The sequence below is a fragment of the Sorex fumeus genome, unplaced genomic scaffold (genome assembly GCF_029834395.1).
Source record: "Sorex fumeus unplaced genomic scaffold, SorFum_2.1 ptg000024l, whole genome shotgun sequence".
NCBI classification, from domain to species: domain Eukaryota; kingdom Metazoa; phylum Chordata; class Mammalia; order Eulipotyphla; family Soricidae; genus Sorex; species Sorex fumeus.
Genome location: NW_026606081.1, coordinates 35209162 through 35222473, shown reverse-complemented (window position 1 = coordinate 35222473; position 13312 = coordinate 35209162). Strand labels below are relative to the sequence as shown.

Here is a 13312-nt window from a genome sequence, read left to right as displayed (position 1 = left end):
GAGATGCACTTTAACCTAGACATTTCAAAAGTCACTTAGAATTGAACATTGGATAGTTCCTATAAATCCAATAAAAAGGGGAATAATTAAAGGAATTTTAGTCTACCTATATGAGGCAGTAATATAACTATTACTCATATTTTCAGATAGTACTTTGTTTACTTACTGATTGATTGATTCATTTACTTATGAACTTGGGGACAAACCTATCTGTGTTCGGGGCTTACTCCTAGCTCCATGCTCAATGAAAACTCTTAGCAATGCTTCATGTACCATATGCTGTGCCATGGATCATACCCATGTTGCCCTTCTATTGTGCTAGCTCTCTACCATTCACATAGTGTTTTATAACAAGGAAAATGCAGATACAATGTTTATTACAATCTAATACAATAGCATGAGTTATCACATAAAAGACTGAAAGGAAATACTGTAACAAAATCTTTGCAACCTCTACCCATGGAGGTAAGATTAATTTTGTTTGTATTTTTATTCATTTATTTATTTATTTGGTCACACCTGGCAATGCACAGGGGTTACTCCTGGCTCACGCACTCAGGAATTACTCCTGGAGGTGCTCAAGGGACCATATGGGATGCTGGGAATCGACCCCAGGTTGGCCACGTGCAAGGCAAACACCTTACCTACTGTGCTATTGCTCCAGCCCCCTCATTTGTATTTTTAATTTAATGTGAACAGCAGAATTTATACTTAGAAATATACTTCCATTAAGGCATTTAAAACATTCAACCTTGTGTCACTCAGAATTTGATAATCTGTTTTTGTTTTATATTATAGCATTAATCTATTTTATTGTTCCTAGGTAATACTAGATGATCTTCCAGAAGATTTTGCTGCAGTGATAGAGGATTATAATAACAGAATTAAAAATAATTTTGTTTCCTTCCTCCTAACAATTTCAAAATTGGCTGACATGAGGAAAGAATGTCAATTACCTCTCTCAGAAATTGGTAAGTTTGTGAATATTCATGAATTCATGAACAGAATATAAAGCTTAAAACTGTGAATATTTTAAAATTAAAAATAAATCATAAAACTATTCTAAAAATAATATCCAGAAAACTAACAATGTTTAATTGAAAATTATTCATTGATGTAAAAATTCAAAATTTATGCTGAATAGTTATTTGGGCTGGAGCCATAGCACAGCAGGTAAGGCATTTGCCTTGCACGCAGCCGACCAGGTTTCAATTCCTCTGCCCCTCTCAGAGAGCCCGGCAAGCTACCGAGTGTATCTCACCTGCACAGCAAAGCCTGGCAAGCTCCTCATGAAGTATTCAGTGTGCCAAAAACAGTAACGAGAAGTTTCACAATTTGTTGTGAGATGTTACTGGTGCCTACTCAAGAAAATCGATGAACAATGGGAAGACTGTGCTACAGTGCTACAGTTATTTGGAATAGTTAAGCTATCATGGATTTGATTTGAAGCTAAGTGCTAAGATATTTCCATATTTTCTAGTGTTATTTTGAACTAAGCGATCTAAATTTATTTTAGGCTGTTTTCTTCCTTAATGATGACATAATTTCTTTTGGCATATGTGTCTATTGGAACGCTGAAGAGTTTAAAATTTCAAATTTGAATGAATTTGAAAATTTAAAAAAAAACAGTATTTGGGCACAAAAAGGTCACAAATATATTTTAAGTTCATAAGAATCATGGGAGATGGCAACAAGAAGTTAGAGTTTTGCTTATATCTCTGACGAAAAGGAAACAAGTTAAAAAGAAAATATAAAATATAAGGAAAACTTAATTACTGATGTCATATAAAGTGGAGATATTGGAAGTAGAGCATATACCCTATGCCCAATATGAAAAGATGGAGAGAGGAAGAGTTAAGAGAAAGCGAGCTGGTAAAATTTTGTCTTTATTTCTTTAAGAATCAAGGAGTTAAAAATTGGAGGAAGAAAGAATTCTTTGATTTATTCCTATATTTAGGCAGAGTATTATTTTGGAATATACAAGCCTTATGAAGGATAAGAGGAAGTAAAACTTTTAATAAGAGTTACATAAACTAAAGGAGTAAGAAATAATAGGTAACACTTCTGAGTTTTTAACAACTTGGATAAAATGTATATAGCCTATATGATGATTTTTAAAAGTATAGTCTCCAGTGACATCTAACACATTAAAACATTATGCAGTGATACTCCATAAACTATTAGTTTCAGTTGGTTATAATTGTGTTGGGGGTTACTTAATAAATTCAATCATGCATTTAGTCCAAGGGTTTAAGGGTAAGACCGTGAGTAAGCTTTTGTATTTGTCTCTGAGACTTTGGATGTACTGAACATGGAAACTATATGAAGAGAGATGAATTAGATGTTTTCATGTTCATTCAAATGTTTTTCTAAAAGCAAAGTGTAAAAGTTTTCCTGACTTCCGAATGAAGTGGCAGTTCCTTCTCTTGTATTCTGTTCTGTAAGTCAGTGTTTCTCTACCACCTACCCCTTAGACATACAGGATATTTCAAGAGAGCCACATGTGAAAATTATGTGATTGGTCGACCACAGCAGGAGATTATGGGAATAAACAGTATAATAGGGGTGCATAATAAGAAAACAAAAACTTGGAAGAAAGCCACAGTTGGTAAAAAGTTGAGAAACATTGATCTAATGGAGAAAATACTGAATCAGAGAACGAAGAATAGAACATCAGATAGAGAGACTGATAGGCAAATTCTCCAAAAGAGAAGTGTGACTGGCAAATGAGTGAGGAGTAAAGGGGGGAACAAGAAAGAGAAAGAGAAAGAGAGAGAAAGAGAGACAGACAGACACATAGACAGACAGAGACAGAGAGACAGAGAGAGGGGATGGATGGGAAAGGGAGAGAGTGCATCAAAGTACATACAACTGAGTCTAGCCAACAATGAAGGAACTGGAAGTAGAGAGAAAGAAAAAACAAAATGAGGCACAGATACAGAAGACAGAGAAAGCAATGGACAGAGATAAAAATAAAATTGTAGAGAAACCGAAACAGATACAGTTGAAGAAAAGAAAAGGAGAGGGAGACCCAGATACATAAATAACAGAACCACCAGCACATCTCACAATAAGTTTCTTTTAGAAAAAAAATTTTCTTAGTGATGATCTAGCAATTCTTAAATATTTTAATTTCAATACTTCCCTTTCTTAAAACCAAAACTAAAACCTTGTAGTATATCTAGTAATAATTGTATGCAAATGTTTTGGGTTTATTAAAAGTTTTCATCCATTCGTTTCATTGTTTTTTCAATTCATTTTGTAATAGATTTTTCAGGTAAAGAATGTGAAGACTCAAAACTGGTTTCTCATTTGATGCCTGGAACTGAAAGTAGAACTGCTATTTCTCCGTTTGCTTGCCTGTCCAATATAACGGATCAAGATTTATATGATATTCACGTGATACGTGATGTATGTGAATTTTGGTGTGAACCTTATTTTAATCCTAATTTTTCAGATCAATCATTCTTCATTATTATAATTGCTAAGTGTCTGTAAAGCAAACCATTTCACTTTTATTCCATAATATTAGTACTTTTCACTGAATCAGAACAGAGCTTTTAATATTTGAGTAGTTCTTAAATAAAAAAATTGAATTATATAAGGAAAAGAACATTGATTTTTTTTAATTAATCACCATGTGGGAATCATTATATAGACCATATTGTGATATGTAAAGTTTAAATTGCTGTTTTCTTTTCCATGTACACGTTCACTAGCAAAATTCTCTCTTTGTTAACCTAAAATTACCACCCTGTAAATGTACTGGGAGAATTGGGAGCATAAGCAGGAAACTAGAGGCAGAACCTTCAAGTGACCAATTCTAGGAGCTGAGCAAAGAAGAATAAGTCAACGAATCTTTACATTATGACCTGAACAGAAGAACCAGATCAACCTAGCTGCCTGAGCAAAAATAGAATGGGGCCACAGAAACAATTTGTAGATGTCTATATGGAACTTAAAACTTATTGTATTAACCATAAAGATTTCTAGCAACAAGAACTCGCTATATGTCCCATGATGCACACTCCTTTCTGGATTTATTATTTCAGTGCAACCAATCAGGAAACTCCATTCTTCTGTCCCTTTAATCTTTGTTCCATATTTTGGTGCTGCTGCCAGAAATTTTCCGATACAAAGAAGTCTTGTTGGCCCTGCTCCTGGTTGCAACTTCAGGCTGACTGCTTAGTTATGATCTGTCTGCATTAAGAAATCTTGTTTTTATCTCAATGATTCATTGTCCCTGCCTAAGCAAATTTTGGTACAGCAATAGAATCATAAGCCCAAGTTACTCAAAGTATGAACAAAAATTCAGTGCGAGCTGCTAAAATTGAAGAATCTTAAGAATTGTCTCAGAACTTGATCTCAGAATAAGTAAGTAAAGGTCCTCCCGTTGATCATCGATTTGTTCGAGTGGGCCCAGTAACGTCTCCATTGGAGACTTTGTTGTTACTGTGTTTGGCATATCAAATACGTCACGGGGAGCTTGCCAGGCTCTGCCATGCAGGCGAGATACTCTCGGTAGCTTGCCGGGCTCTCCGAGAGGGGCAGAGGAATCGAACTCGGGTCGGCCATGTTGGCTGCATGCAAGGCAAACGGCCTACCACTGTGCTAGATCTCAGAATGTGAAGTAATATTTTTTAAAAGCCTTCTTACAAGCAATTTGAGGGCAGTTTGTGTTCATTTATCTTCATTTTTGTGTCTCTTAATCCTAAAAATGGTCTGTGGTAGGTTCAATTATATGAATTGCACTTTTAGTGATGAGCTCAATGTAGTATATACAGACATTGTTAATAATGATGCATATTTAAAACATCCATAATTTTGTAATGCAACATTCCTTTCATAAATAAAAAGAAACTCAGTAAATATACATCAAATGCTTCATTTTCTAAAAACAGACCAATAGTTTCCTCTATTTACTACTGCAAAATAGAGTATAATGCACCTCCTCAGAGCTTATCAATAGCATGTTGACAGGAAATAACTTCAAATGATTGAACTTTTATTGTTGCCCAAATCAGATAATTATATTCTAAAAGGCAGCTTAATAAAATAATGAGAATGAAAATAGTATAGAGCATGAGGAATTGCCAAATGTGTAAAACAAAGCAATGTAAGTTTGTGAACTTATGAAGCCATTTACAGCTTGGTGATGTGACTCAGAAGAGGAGTTCTTGCTTTGCATGTAAGAGACCAAAAGTTTAATTCCTGACATTACCTTATAAATAATAGGAACAAGTATACTTTTCTAGGAGTCAGGGAGAAAACTCACAGAACTGGACTGCATGTATTTAGAAATGCATGTGAGAGTCCAAGTTCAATTCCTGGCACTCTCTGAGACCTCTAAAAGGTATGTGTTTCCTTACCCAAAGGAAACAATTTTTTTTGGAGGGGAGTGGCAGCTGTCCACCCAATAGATTGAACCAGAACTGGCATAGTGCAAAGCAAGCACCTTATCTCCCCAGCCCTTCAAAACACTTTTTTTTCAGGAAATTTGAATTTTAAAAATATTTGTGGTACAGTTCTGTAATAAAAATGACTATGCTGGAGCTGGAGACGTTACTGGGCCTGCTCGAGCAAATCGATGATCAACGGGAGGGCCTTTACCTTTACCTTACCTTTATGCTGGAGCTGGAGAGAGAGTAATACTGTGGTGGGCAGTGTGGTGTTGGAACACTGTATACTCCAAACCTTATCCTGAGTAGAATTTAAATTATAATACTATAACTTACAGTATTATTCTTTTGCTTTTCTTATTTATTTAAAAAAATTTTTATTGACTCATCATGAGATACAGAGTTACAACGTTGTTTACTATTGGGTTTCAGCCATACACTGTTCCAATACCTTTCCTTTCACCAGTGTGAAATTTCCCACCAGCAATGTCCTCAGTTTCCCAATCTCCTTCCCTCCCCCTGAACTGCCTGCCTCTTTGGCAAGAGACTTTTCTTCTAGCTTTCTCTTGCTCTCTTTCTCTCTTTTTCCCTTTGGGCATTATGGTTTGCAATATAAGTACTGAAAGGTTATCATATTTGTCCCATTACTTACTTTCAGCACTCAGTTCTTGTTCAGAGTGATCATTATCAGCTATCAGTCATTTATTTATTTTATTTAGTTGTATCACTTGTTTTAAGAACAGTAACACATTGTTTGGATATTTGACAGTACTTTAATATTGTTATTACTTTAGTTGGATAAATTTTAATAAAGGTAAAAGGTAAAGACCCTCCCGTTGATCGTCGATTTGCTTGAGCGGGCCCAGTAACGTCTCCATTGGAGACTTTGTTGTTACTGTGTCTGGCATATCGAATACTCTCGGTAGCTTGCCCGGCTCTCTGAGAGGGGCGGAGGAATCGAACTCGGGTCGGCCATGTTGGCCGCTTGTAAGGCGAACGCCCTACCCGCTGTGCTATCGCTCCAGATTGGAGCTCCAGATTGGAGCAATAGCACAGCGGGTAGGGCGTTCGCCTTATACGCAGCCAACATGGCCGACCCAAGTTCAATTCCTCCGCCCCTCTCGGAGAGCCCGGCAAGCTACCGAGAGTATTCGATATGCCAGACACAGTAACAACAAAGTCTCCAATGGAGACGTTACTGGGCCCGCTCGAGCAAATCAATGATCAACGGGAGGGCCTCGAGCAAATTTTAATATAACACAAAATTCTCTAATATAATAAGATATCTCAAGAAAATACTAACAATCAAAAAATTTCTGCATATCTGCAGGCCATGTTACGAACAATTAATGTGAATATTAGTAATGCTCCATTCTTTCATTTGGAGAAATGTGATAAGACTGGAAGGAAGTTTCCATTAAAGGCTTATGTTTTGAACTTCTACGTGAAAGAATCTCTGTCAGCACTGACAACAGATAATTGGTATGACCTTTTATATTTTAATGTTCATATGGACATTTTTCTGATGATAGTTTACTCTGCTGTGACATAATTTATGAGAATAAGCTTAAGATGCAAAGATTTAACAAGTTATTAGAATGGAGTTAGTGGGAATTATTTTTAAAATATTTTTAATTTTTGAGTTGAAGTTCACATAAGATAAAATGAAACATTTTTAAGTGAAAAATTCAGTGACATTTGGTACATTCATAATGTTTTGCAATCACCACTGCCACCTAGTCTCTGAACAGATTCATTTACTTAAGGGGAATGTTTATACCTATTGAATAGAAGTCATATTCCTTTATTCTCCCATGTGGCAAGTACCAATCTTTTCCCTTTTTCTATAAATTTACTTAATCTGGACACTTACATGAATAGAATCAGACAATAATGCTAATTTAATCTTTTATGTATGAATTCATTTTATATAAAACTTCAAGGCTTACACATGCAGAAATATCTATCAAAACTTAATTCATGATTATAGCTGAATAATATACTACTATATGTGAATTTCTTCAAATTTTAGCTACTGTGAATAGTTCTACTATGAATATACAGGCCAGTGCATTAGAGTTACCATTTTCTATTTTTATGGCAAAAACTTAAGACCTATGAGTACAATTACTGGCTCAAGCCAAATATCCAAAAAGTTAAAATATTAAATTTTTTTCTAATTTCTTGAGAAATTACTAAAATATTTTCCAAAGCTTTTGAGCTATTTATATACCATCAGCAATGTACCAAGATCAAACTTTTCTCACTATTTTTATTTTTCATTTTATTATCGTTAATGTTATCCTCAGTCTAATTGGTGTCAAAGCCATCTATATCTCACGTGATTTTGATTTTACATTTCTCCAAAATACTAGTGATTTAGAACCTTTTATTGTTTAAGAAAGATATATGTGTGTATGTGTGTGCTATATACAGATAGATATCTCCCTATCTATCAATCTATCTCCCTATCTATCCCCCCAACACACTCCCCCATCCACACACACACACATACACCTAGGAAGAATGTCTTTTCCAGTCCTTGGTCCCTTTTCACTGACACCTCCCTAGCTCTGCTTGGGAGCTTTGGAGCAACTGCCTAAAATACCTGGCCGATATGGCTGCAGGTCTGATCATTGGGTGCGTAGATATGGAGGGGGCACTGCATCTTGGATCCAGCTGTGTTGGAGGCCACTAGCACTAGACCCAGAAGTGCTAAAACAGACAGTGGCAAAGACTGTATTTCTTTCATCCAAGTTAAGGATTTAGCTCATATTTGAAGAGATACTTCAAAGACCAGGGGGAGAGAGACAGAGAGGGAGAAGATTGCAGATTGGTTTATGGAATTCTTTTAGCATCTAGGTAACTAACAACTTTGCTTTATCATTACTTCCGACTAATCCTAAAAGTCTCTTAGCTTTGAGGCTTAGGGTCTTTTCAGATCTTTACTGAGCACATGTCTGGCCCTGGGCATTGGATGGCTTTCTTGATCCTCTAATATGCACAGGCAGATTCTCCTAGATCTTCCTCACAGATTTCAGTCATCTGCTGCACTGCTTCAAGTGTGCTCTTTGGCCCAAGACTGCTGAGTGCCCTGTGTTTCTCTTACAGTCTTTAGCAAAATCCATTCTTTTTTTCCTTTAGTAAGTGCTAGTTAATTAAAACAAAGACAGCTGTCTCACCTCAATCCTTTAGGCAGTTCCCAGACCTGTAGAAATAGACAAATATGTACACTGTTAGGAAGACTGCTCCCTCAAAGCCAAAAACCAGGGTCACACACTGTTTTCAAAACTGCTACTAAACTGCTCTAGTGGGAAAGGGGCAAATTTAAATGTCTTAAAGCTTTCCCACCCTTTCTAAAATCTCAGTTGATCCAGCATTTAGTCTGTCCATTTTCCAGAGTTTGACCAACTCAGTTTTGGGTAGATTTTGCTTGACTTGGATTAATACCTTTATGGAAGAGTCGGGTCCTAAACTGTCTACTCTGCCATTTTCAGCAACATTATTCATAACACTTTAGTACTGGGAAATGTTGCACTTCAATAAAAATAATTTGCTGCTATGTAGAAGCATGGAATGGGTTGTTTTTAGAGTGAGGGTGGAGAGTGTCTCCCAAGCAGTAAGCAGAGTTTGGGGCCACTTCCAGCAATACTTGGACAACCTGGTTGGATGGTTCAAGGATGGTTCAAAGTGAGGCCAGAGGATGTATGTGGTGCTGGTTGGATTCCAGGGTGATGGGGATTACCTGCTCCCTACATCCGGGCACTCAGGTGAAAACTTTCTACTAAGTCAAATGATGAGCCACTTTGCTGGTTCACTTTGCTGTCAGTTAAGGGTGAAACTGACAATTGGAAAATATTAGATGTTTCAAAGAGCATGAACACTTCCCCGCAGTTTTCCTATATCTGCTTTATTTAATGTCTGGAAAGATCAGGAATTCTGTGATAATTTTCTATGGCCTTTCTGCATATTGGGAGTACACCAAAACAAATTCATTATTTAAAATGCTACCTTTTTTTCTTGTATCTAATGTTATTTTTTCTTTTTTAAAAAATAGGTTAAATATAGGAGATGCTTTTAATTTAATCAGAGACTTCACACTTGTTCTTCAGTCCATCAGGTATAGTAAATATTTCCTGCATTTGAAGATTATGTAACCAGCTAAAGATCATTAAGAATGAATAAGAATGACATTAATATAAGCACTTATTCTTTTGTAGGTTTGCACTGTGTGAATTATGCGATGATGAAGATGACAATGTTGTACTGGCATTTAAACAACTGAGTGAAGCATTCAAAGAAAAACTTTGGAGAAGAGAATACTGACAGTGTCAAAATAAATTTTATGCTTTAGAAAATATACATAGTCAAGAAATCCACCCACACTTTTGTAGTTCAGTAAATGGCTGAATACAAAGAACACTTTCTTTTTTTGTTATTATACAATTCGGCAGGAGCAATAGCACAGTGGGTAGGGTGTTTGCCTTGCACGCAGCCAACCCGGCCGACCTGCGTTTGATTCCTCTATCTCTCTTGGAGATCCCAGCAAGCTATTGAGAGTATCGCCCGCATGGCAAATCCTGGCAAGCTACCCGTGACGCATTCGATATGCCAAACATACTCTAACAACAAGTCTCACAATGGAGATGTTACTGGGCTCGCTCAAGCAAATCAGTAAACAACAAGAGGACAGTGCTATAGTGCTATACAATTCGCCTGATTGATTAGTTAATATACAGGCAATGAAGTGTATATAAAAGTTTATGTACCACAAATGCAGTGCTCTTATTTTTCAATACTTTTGTCTATTTTCTTTTTTACCTTTTAAGCAGTTAAATGAATACCTAGTAGAATGTGTACATACATTCAATATCTCTAATTTAATAATAATTTAAGAGATTACAATTATAATGATACCAACTCCATAATCTCCAACTGATAAAATATAATTTATTTATTTTTGAAAACACTAGTATTTTAGTACTTACAACAACATGTATTCTGGAATTAAAGTACATTCTTTTTTAATAAATTGGAAAAGTTCTACAAAGCTTTCAATTCTTGCTTATTTAAAAATAAAATTGCAGCTTCCAGCCCTGCCGAGACCACAAGTTGCCCTCCATGAGCGACTCTCTGGCTCAGGAATGTTCATGCTCTCAGACCAATCTGGAAACCCAGAAGCTTTTGGCAGAAATGTGTCTGGACTATGCATTTAGCTTCGGCACCATTCACCATGCACACTCCCCACCCCCGGGTGGGAAAGGGTGTTTGTCCCTTCTGCCTTTTACCTCTTGGTAGCACAGTGGGGCTCTGGAATGACCATGATCCCAGAGGCACACAAACCAATCTCAGAACCCAGCAGCTTTGGGCGGAAATCCCTCCAGTATGAAGGGAAATCCCTCTAGTATGAAGGGAAATCCCTCCTGGAAGCGTGTGTCTGCAAATGCAGCCTTGCAACCTCTTATTGTCTAGTTCTCGCTCTCAGAGAACCCGGCAGGCTACCGAGAGTATCTTGCCCGCATATATGACTGACACCTGTAAAGGTGATTAGACGCTACCCCAAAAGCCTCCATCCCTCTTGGAGAGCCCTGCAAGCTACCGAGAGCATACTGCCCACACAGCAGAGCCTGGCAAGCTACCCATGGTGTGCTCGACATGACAAAAATAGTAACAATGATGTCCTGACCCTGAAAACAGCCCCAATATGTCATCGGGCTACAATACCACGTGACAGGGATGAATGGAGACATTACTGGTGCCTGCTCAAGCAAATCAATCAACAAAGGGGTGATAGTGATAGTTATGTCAGAATTTCAAGTTCAATAAATAAATAAATAAATATAATTGAAATAAATTCAAAGATAGGTAAGGACACAGGAGTTACATTTGCTTAGAGGTAAAAAGGTCATGCTTACATATATGAATTTAAAGTAAATTAAGTGTTTCCTTACAAAACAGGGGAAATACTATACAACACAAAGCAGCCAGCAATTTTACAGGAATAACAAGGAAATATGTTCAGAAGGTAAAGTATTAATAGAAACTTAAGATCTAATGAGATAGGTATGCTCAGGTTTGGTTGTCTTTTGGAAAAATTTCCTTTCATTTATTTTTAGTCACTCCATGGTGCTTGCCTGTATTCTAGGAAAAGGTAATACATATACATAACTAATTAATAAATCAAAACAATTCTGGCTTGCAATAATTATTTAATTAAATCTGATTTTAAATAAACAACCTTACAGTCAGTGCATTAGTAACATACACTTTGTGTCAAAGGCAAATTTACTTTCTTTTTTTATTTTTAAATTTTATTGAATCACTGTGACATAGGTACAAGCTTTCATGTTTAGGTTACAATCACACAATGATAAAATACCCATTCCTCCACCAGTGCACATTTCCCACCACCAATATCCCTGGTATAACCCCTTTTCCACCCTCTCCCTGCCTCTAAGACAGACATGATTCCCCCAAATCTCTCTCTACTTTTGGGCATTATGGTTTGCAATACAGACACAGAGAGGTTATCACGTTTGGTCCTTTATTCACTTTCTGCACACATCTCCCATCCCAAAGTTGTACCAAAATTTCTTTAACCAGTCATCTGTTCTAGAGCTCTTGGCCATTGTGAACAATGCTGCAATGAACATATAGGTACAGATGTCACTTCTACTGTGTTTTTATTTTTGCACCCTCAGGATATATTCCCATAAGTGGTATTGTGGGGTCATATGGAAGCTCAATTTCTAGTTTTTGAAGGACAGTCCATATTGTTTTACAGAAAGACTGGACCAGTCGGCATTCCGACAAACAGTGAAAGAGTGTCCCTTATTCCCCACATCCATGCCAGCACTGGTTGCTTTTGTTCTTTTGAATGTGTGCCAGTCTCTGTGGTGTGAGATGATATCGCATTGTTGTTTTGATTTGCATCTCCCTGAAGTCTAGCGATGTGGAGCATTTTTTTCATGTGCCTTTTGGCCATTTGTATTTCTTTTTTGAGGAAACTTCTGTTCATTTCTTTTGCCCATTTTTTGATGGGGTTGGAGTTTTTTTTTTCTTGTACAATTCTACTAGTGTCTTGTATATTCTGGATATTAATCCCTTATCACATGGGTATTGGGTAAATATTCTTTCCCATTCTGTGGGCTCTTTCTTTATTTTGGTCACTGTATCTTTTGAAGTGCAGAAGCTTCTTAGTTTGATGTAGTCCCATTTATTTATGTTTGCTTCCACTTGCATGGTCAGTGCTGTTTCATCATTAAAGATGTTTTTGACATCAGTGTCATGGAGAGTTCTGCCTACATTTTCCTCTATGTACTTATAGATTTATGTCTGATACTTTTAAATCCCAAAGACTTTACAGAAAAACTCCTAGAAACAATAGGTGAGTTTAGTTAAGTGGCAGGCTACAAAATCAACACCCAAAAGTTCATGGCTTTCTACATACAAATAACGAAAGAGAAGAAATGAACTTTAAAAGAACAATCCCGTTCACATTAGTACCTCAGAAAATCAAGCACCTTGGGATCAGCTTAACGAAAGAGGTGAAGGACCTATACAAGGAAAATTACAAAACACTACTTCAAGAAATAAAAGAAGACACTAAGAAATGGAGACTCATCCCCTGCTCATGGGTAGGGATGATTAACATTATCAACATGGCAATACTGCCCAAAGCACTATACAAATTCAGTGTGGTCCCTATATGGATACCCATGACATTTTTCAAAGAAATAGAGAAAACGCTCCTGAAATTCATTTTCATTTTTTTCATTTCATCATCCTGTTATTCGTCGATTGCCTCGAGCAGGCCCCAGTAACGTCTCTTTCATCCTAGCCCTGAGATTATATTCAAGGCTCTTTAGGAGAATGAGAACCATCATTGTTACTGGTATTTGGCATATTTGGAA

General features: G+C 36.7%; 1 protein-coding gene across 1 annotated transcript in view; it reads left to right on the top strand.

Moving 5' to 3' along the window:
- The window catches only part of LOC130023749 (probable ATP-dependent RNA helicase DDX60), a 106563-nt gene extending 96182 nt beyond the window's left edge, over positions 1–10381 (top strand). The window contains exons 34-38 of the mRNA XM_056114340.1: positions 824–971; positions 3269–3411; positions 6730–6881; positions 9457–9519; positions 9620–10381. Coding sequence (XP_055970315.1) covers positions 824–971; positions 3269–3411; positions 6730–6881; positions 9457–9519; positions 9620–9725 — 612 coding nt within the window. The 3' untranslated portion in view covers positions 9726–10381. The remainder of the gene's footprint in view (positions 1–823; positions 972–3268; positions 3412–6729; positions 6882–9456; positions 9520–9619) is intronic.
- The last annotated feature ends 2931 nt before the right edge of the window (positions 10382–13312 follow it).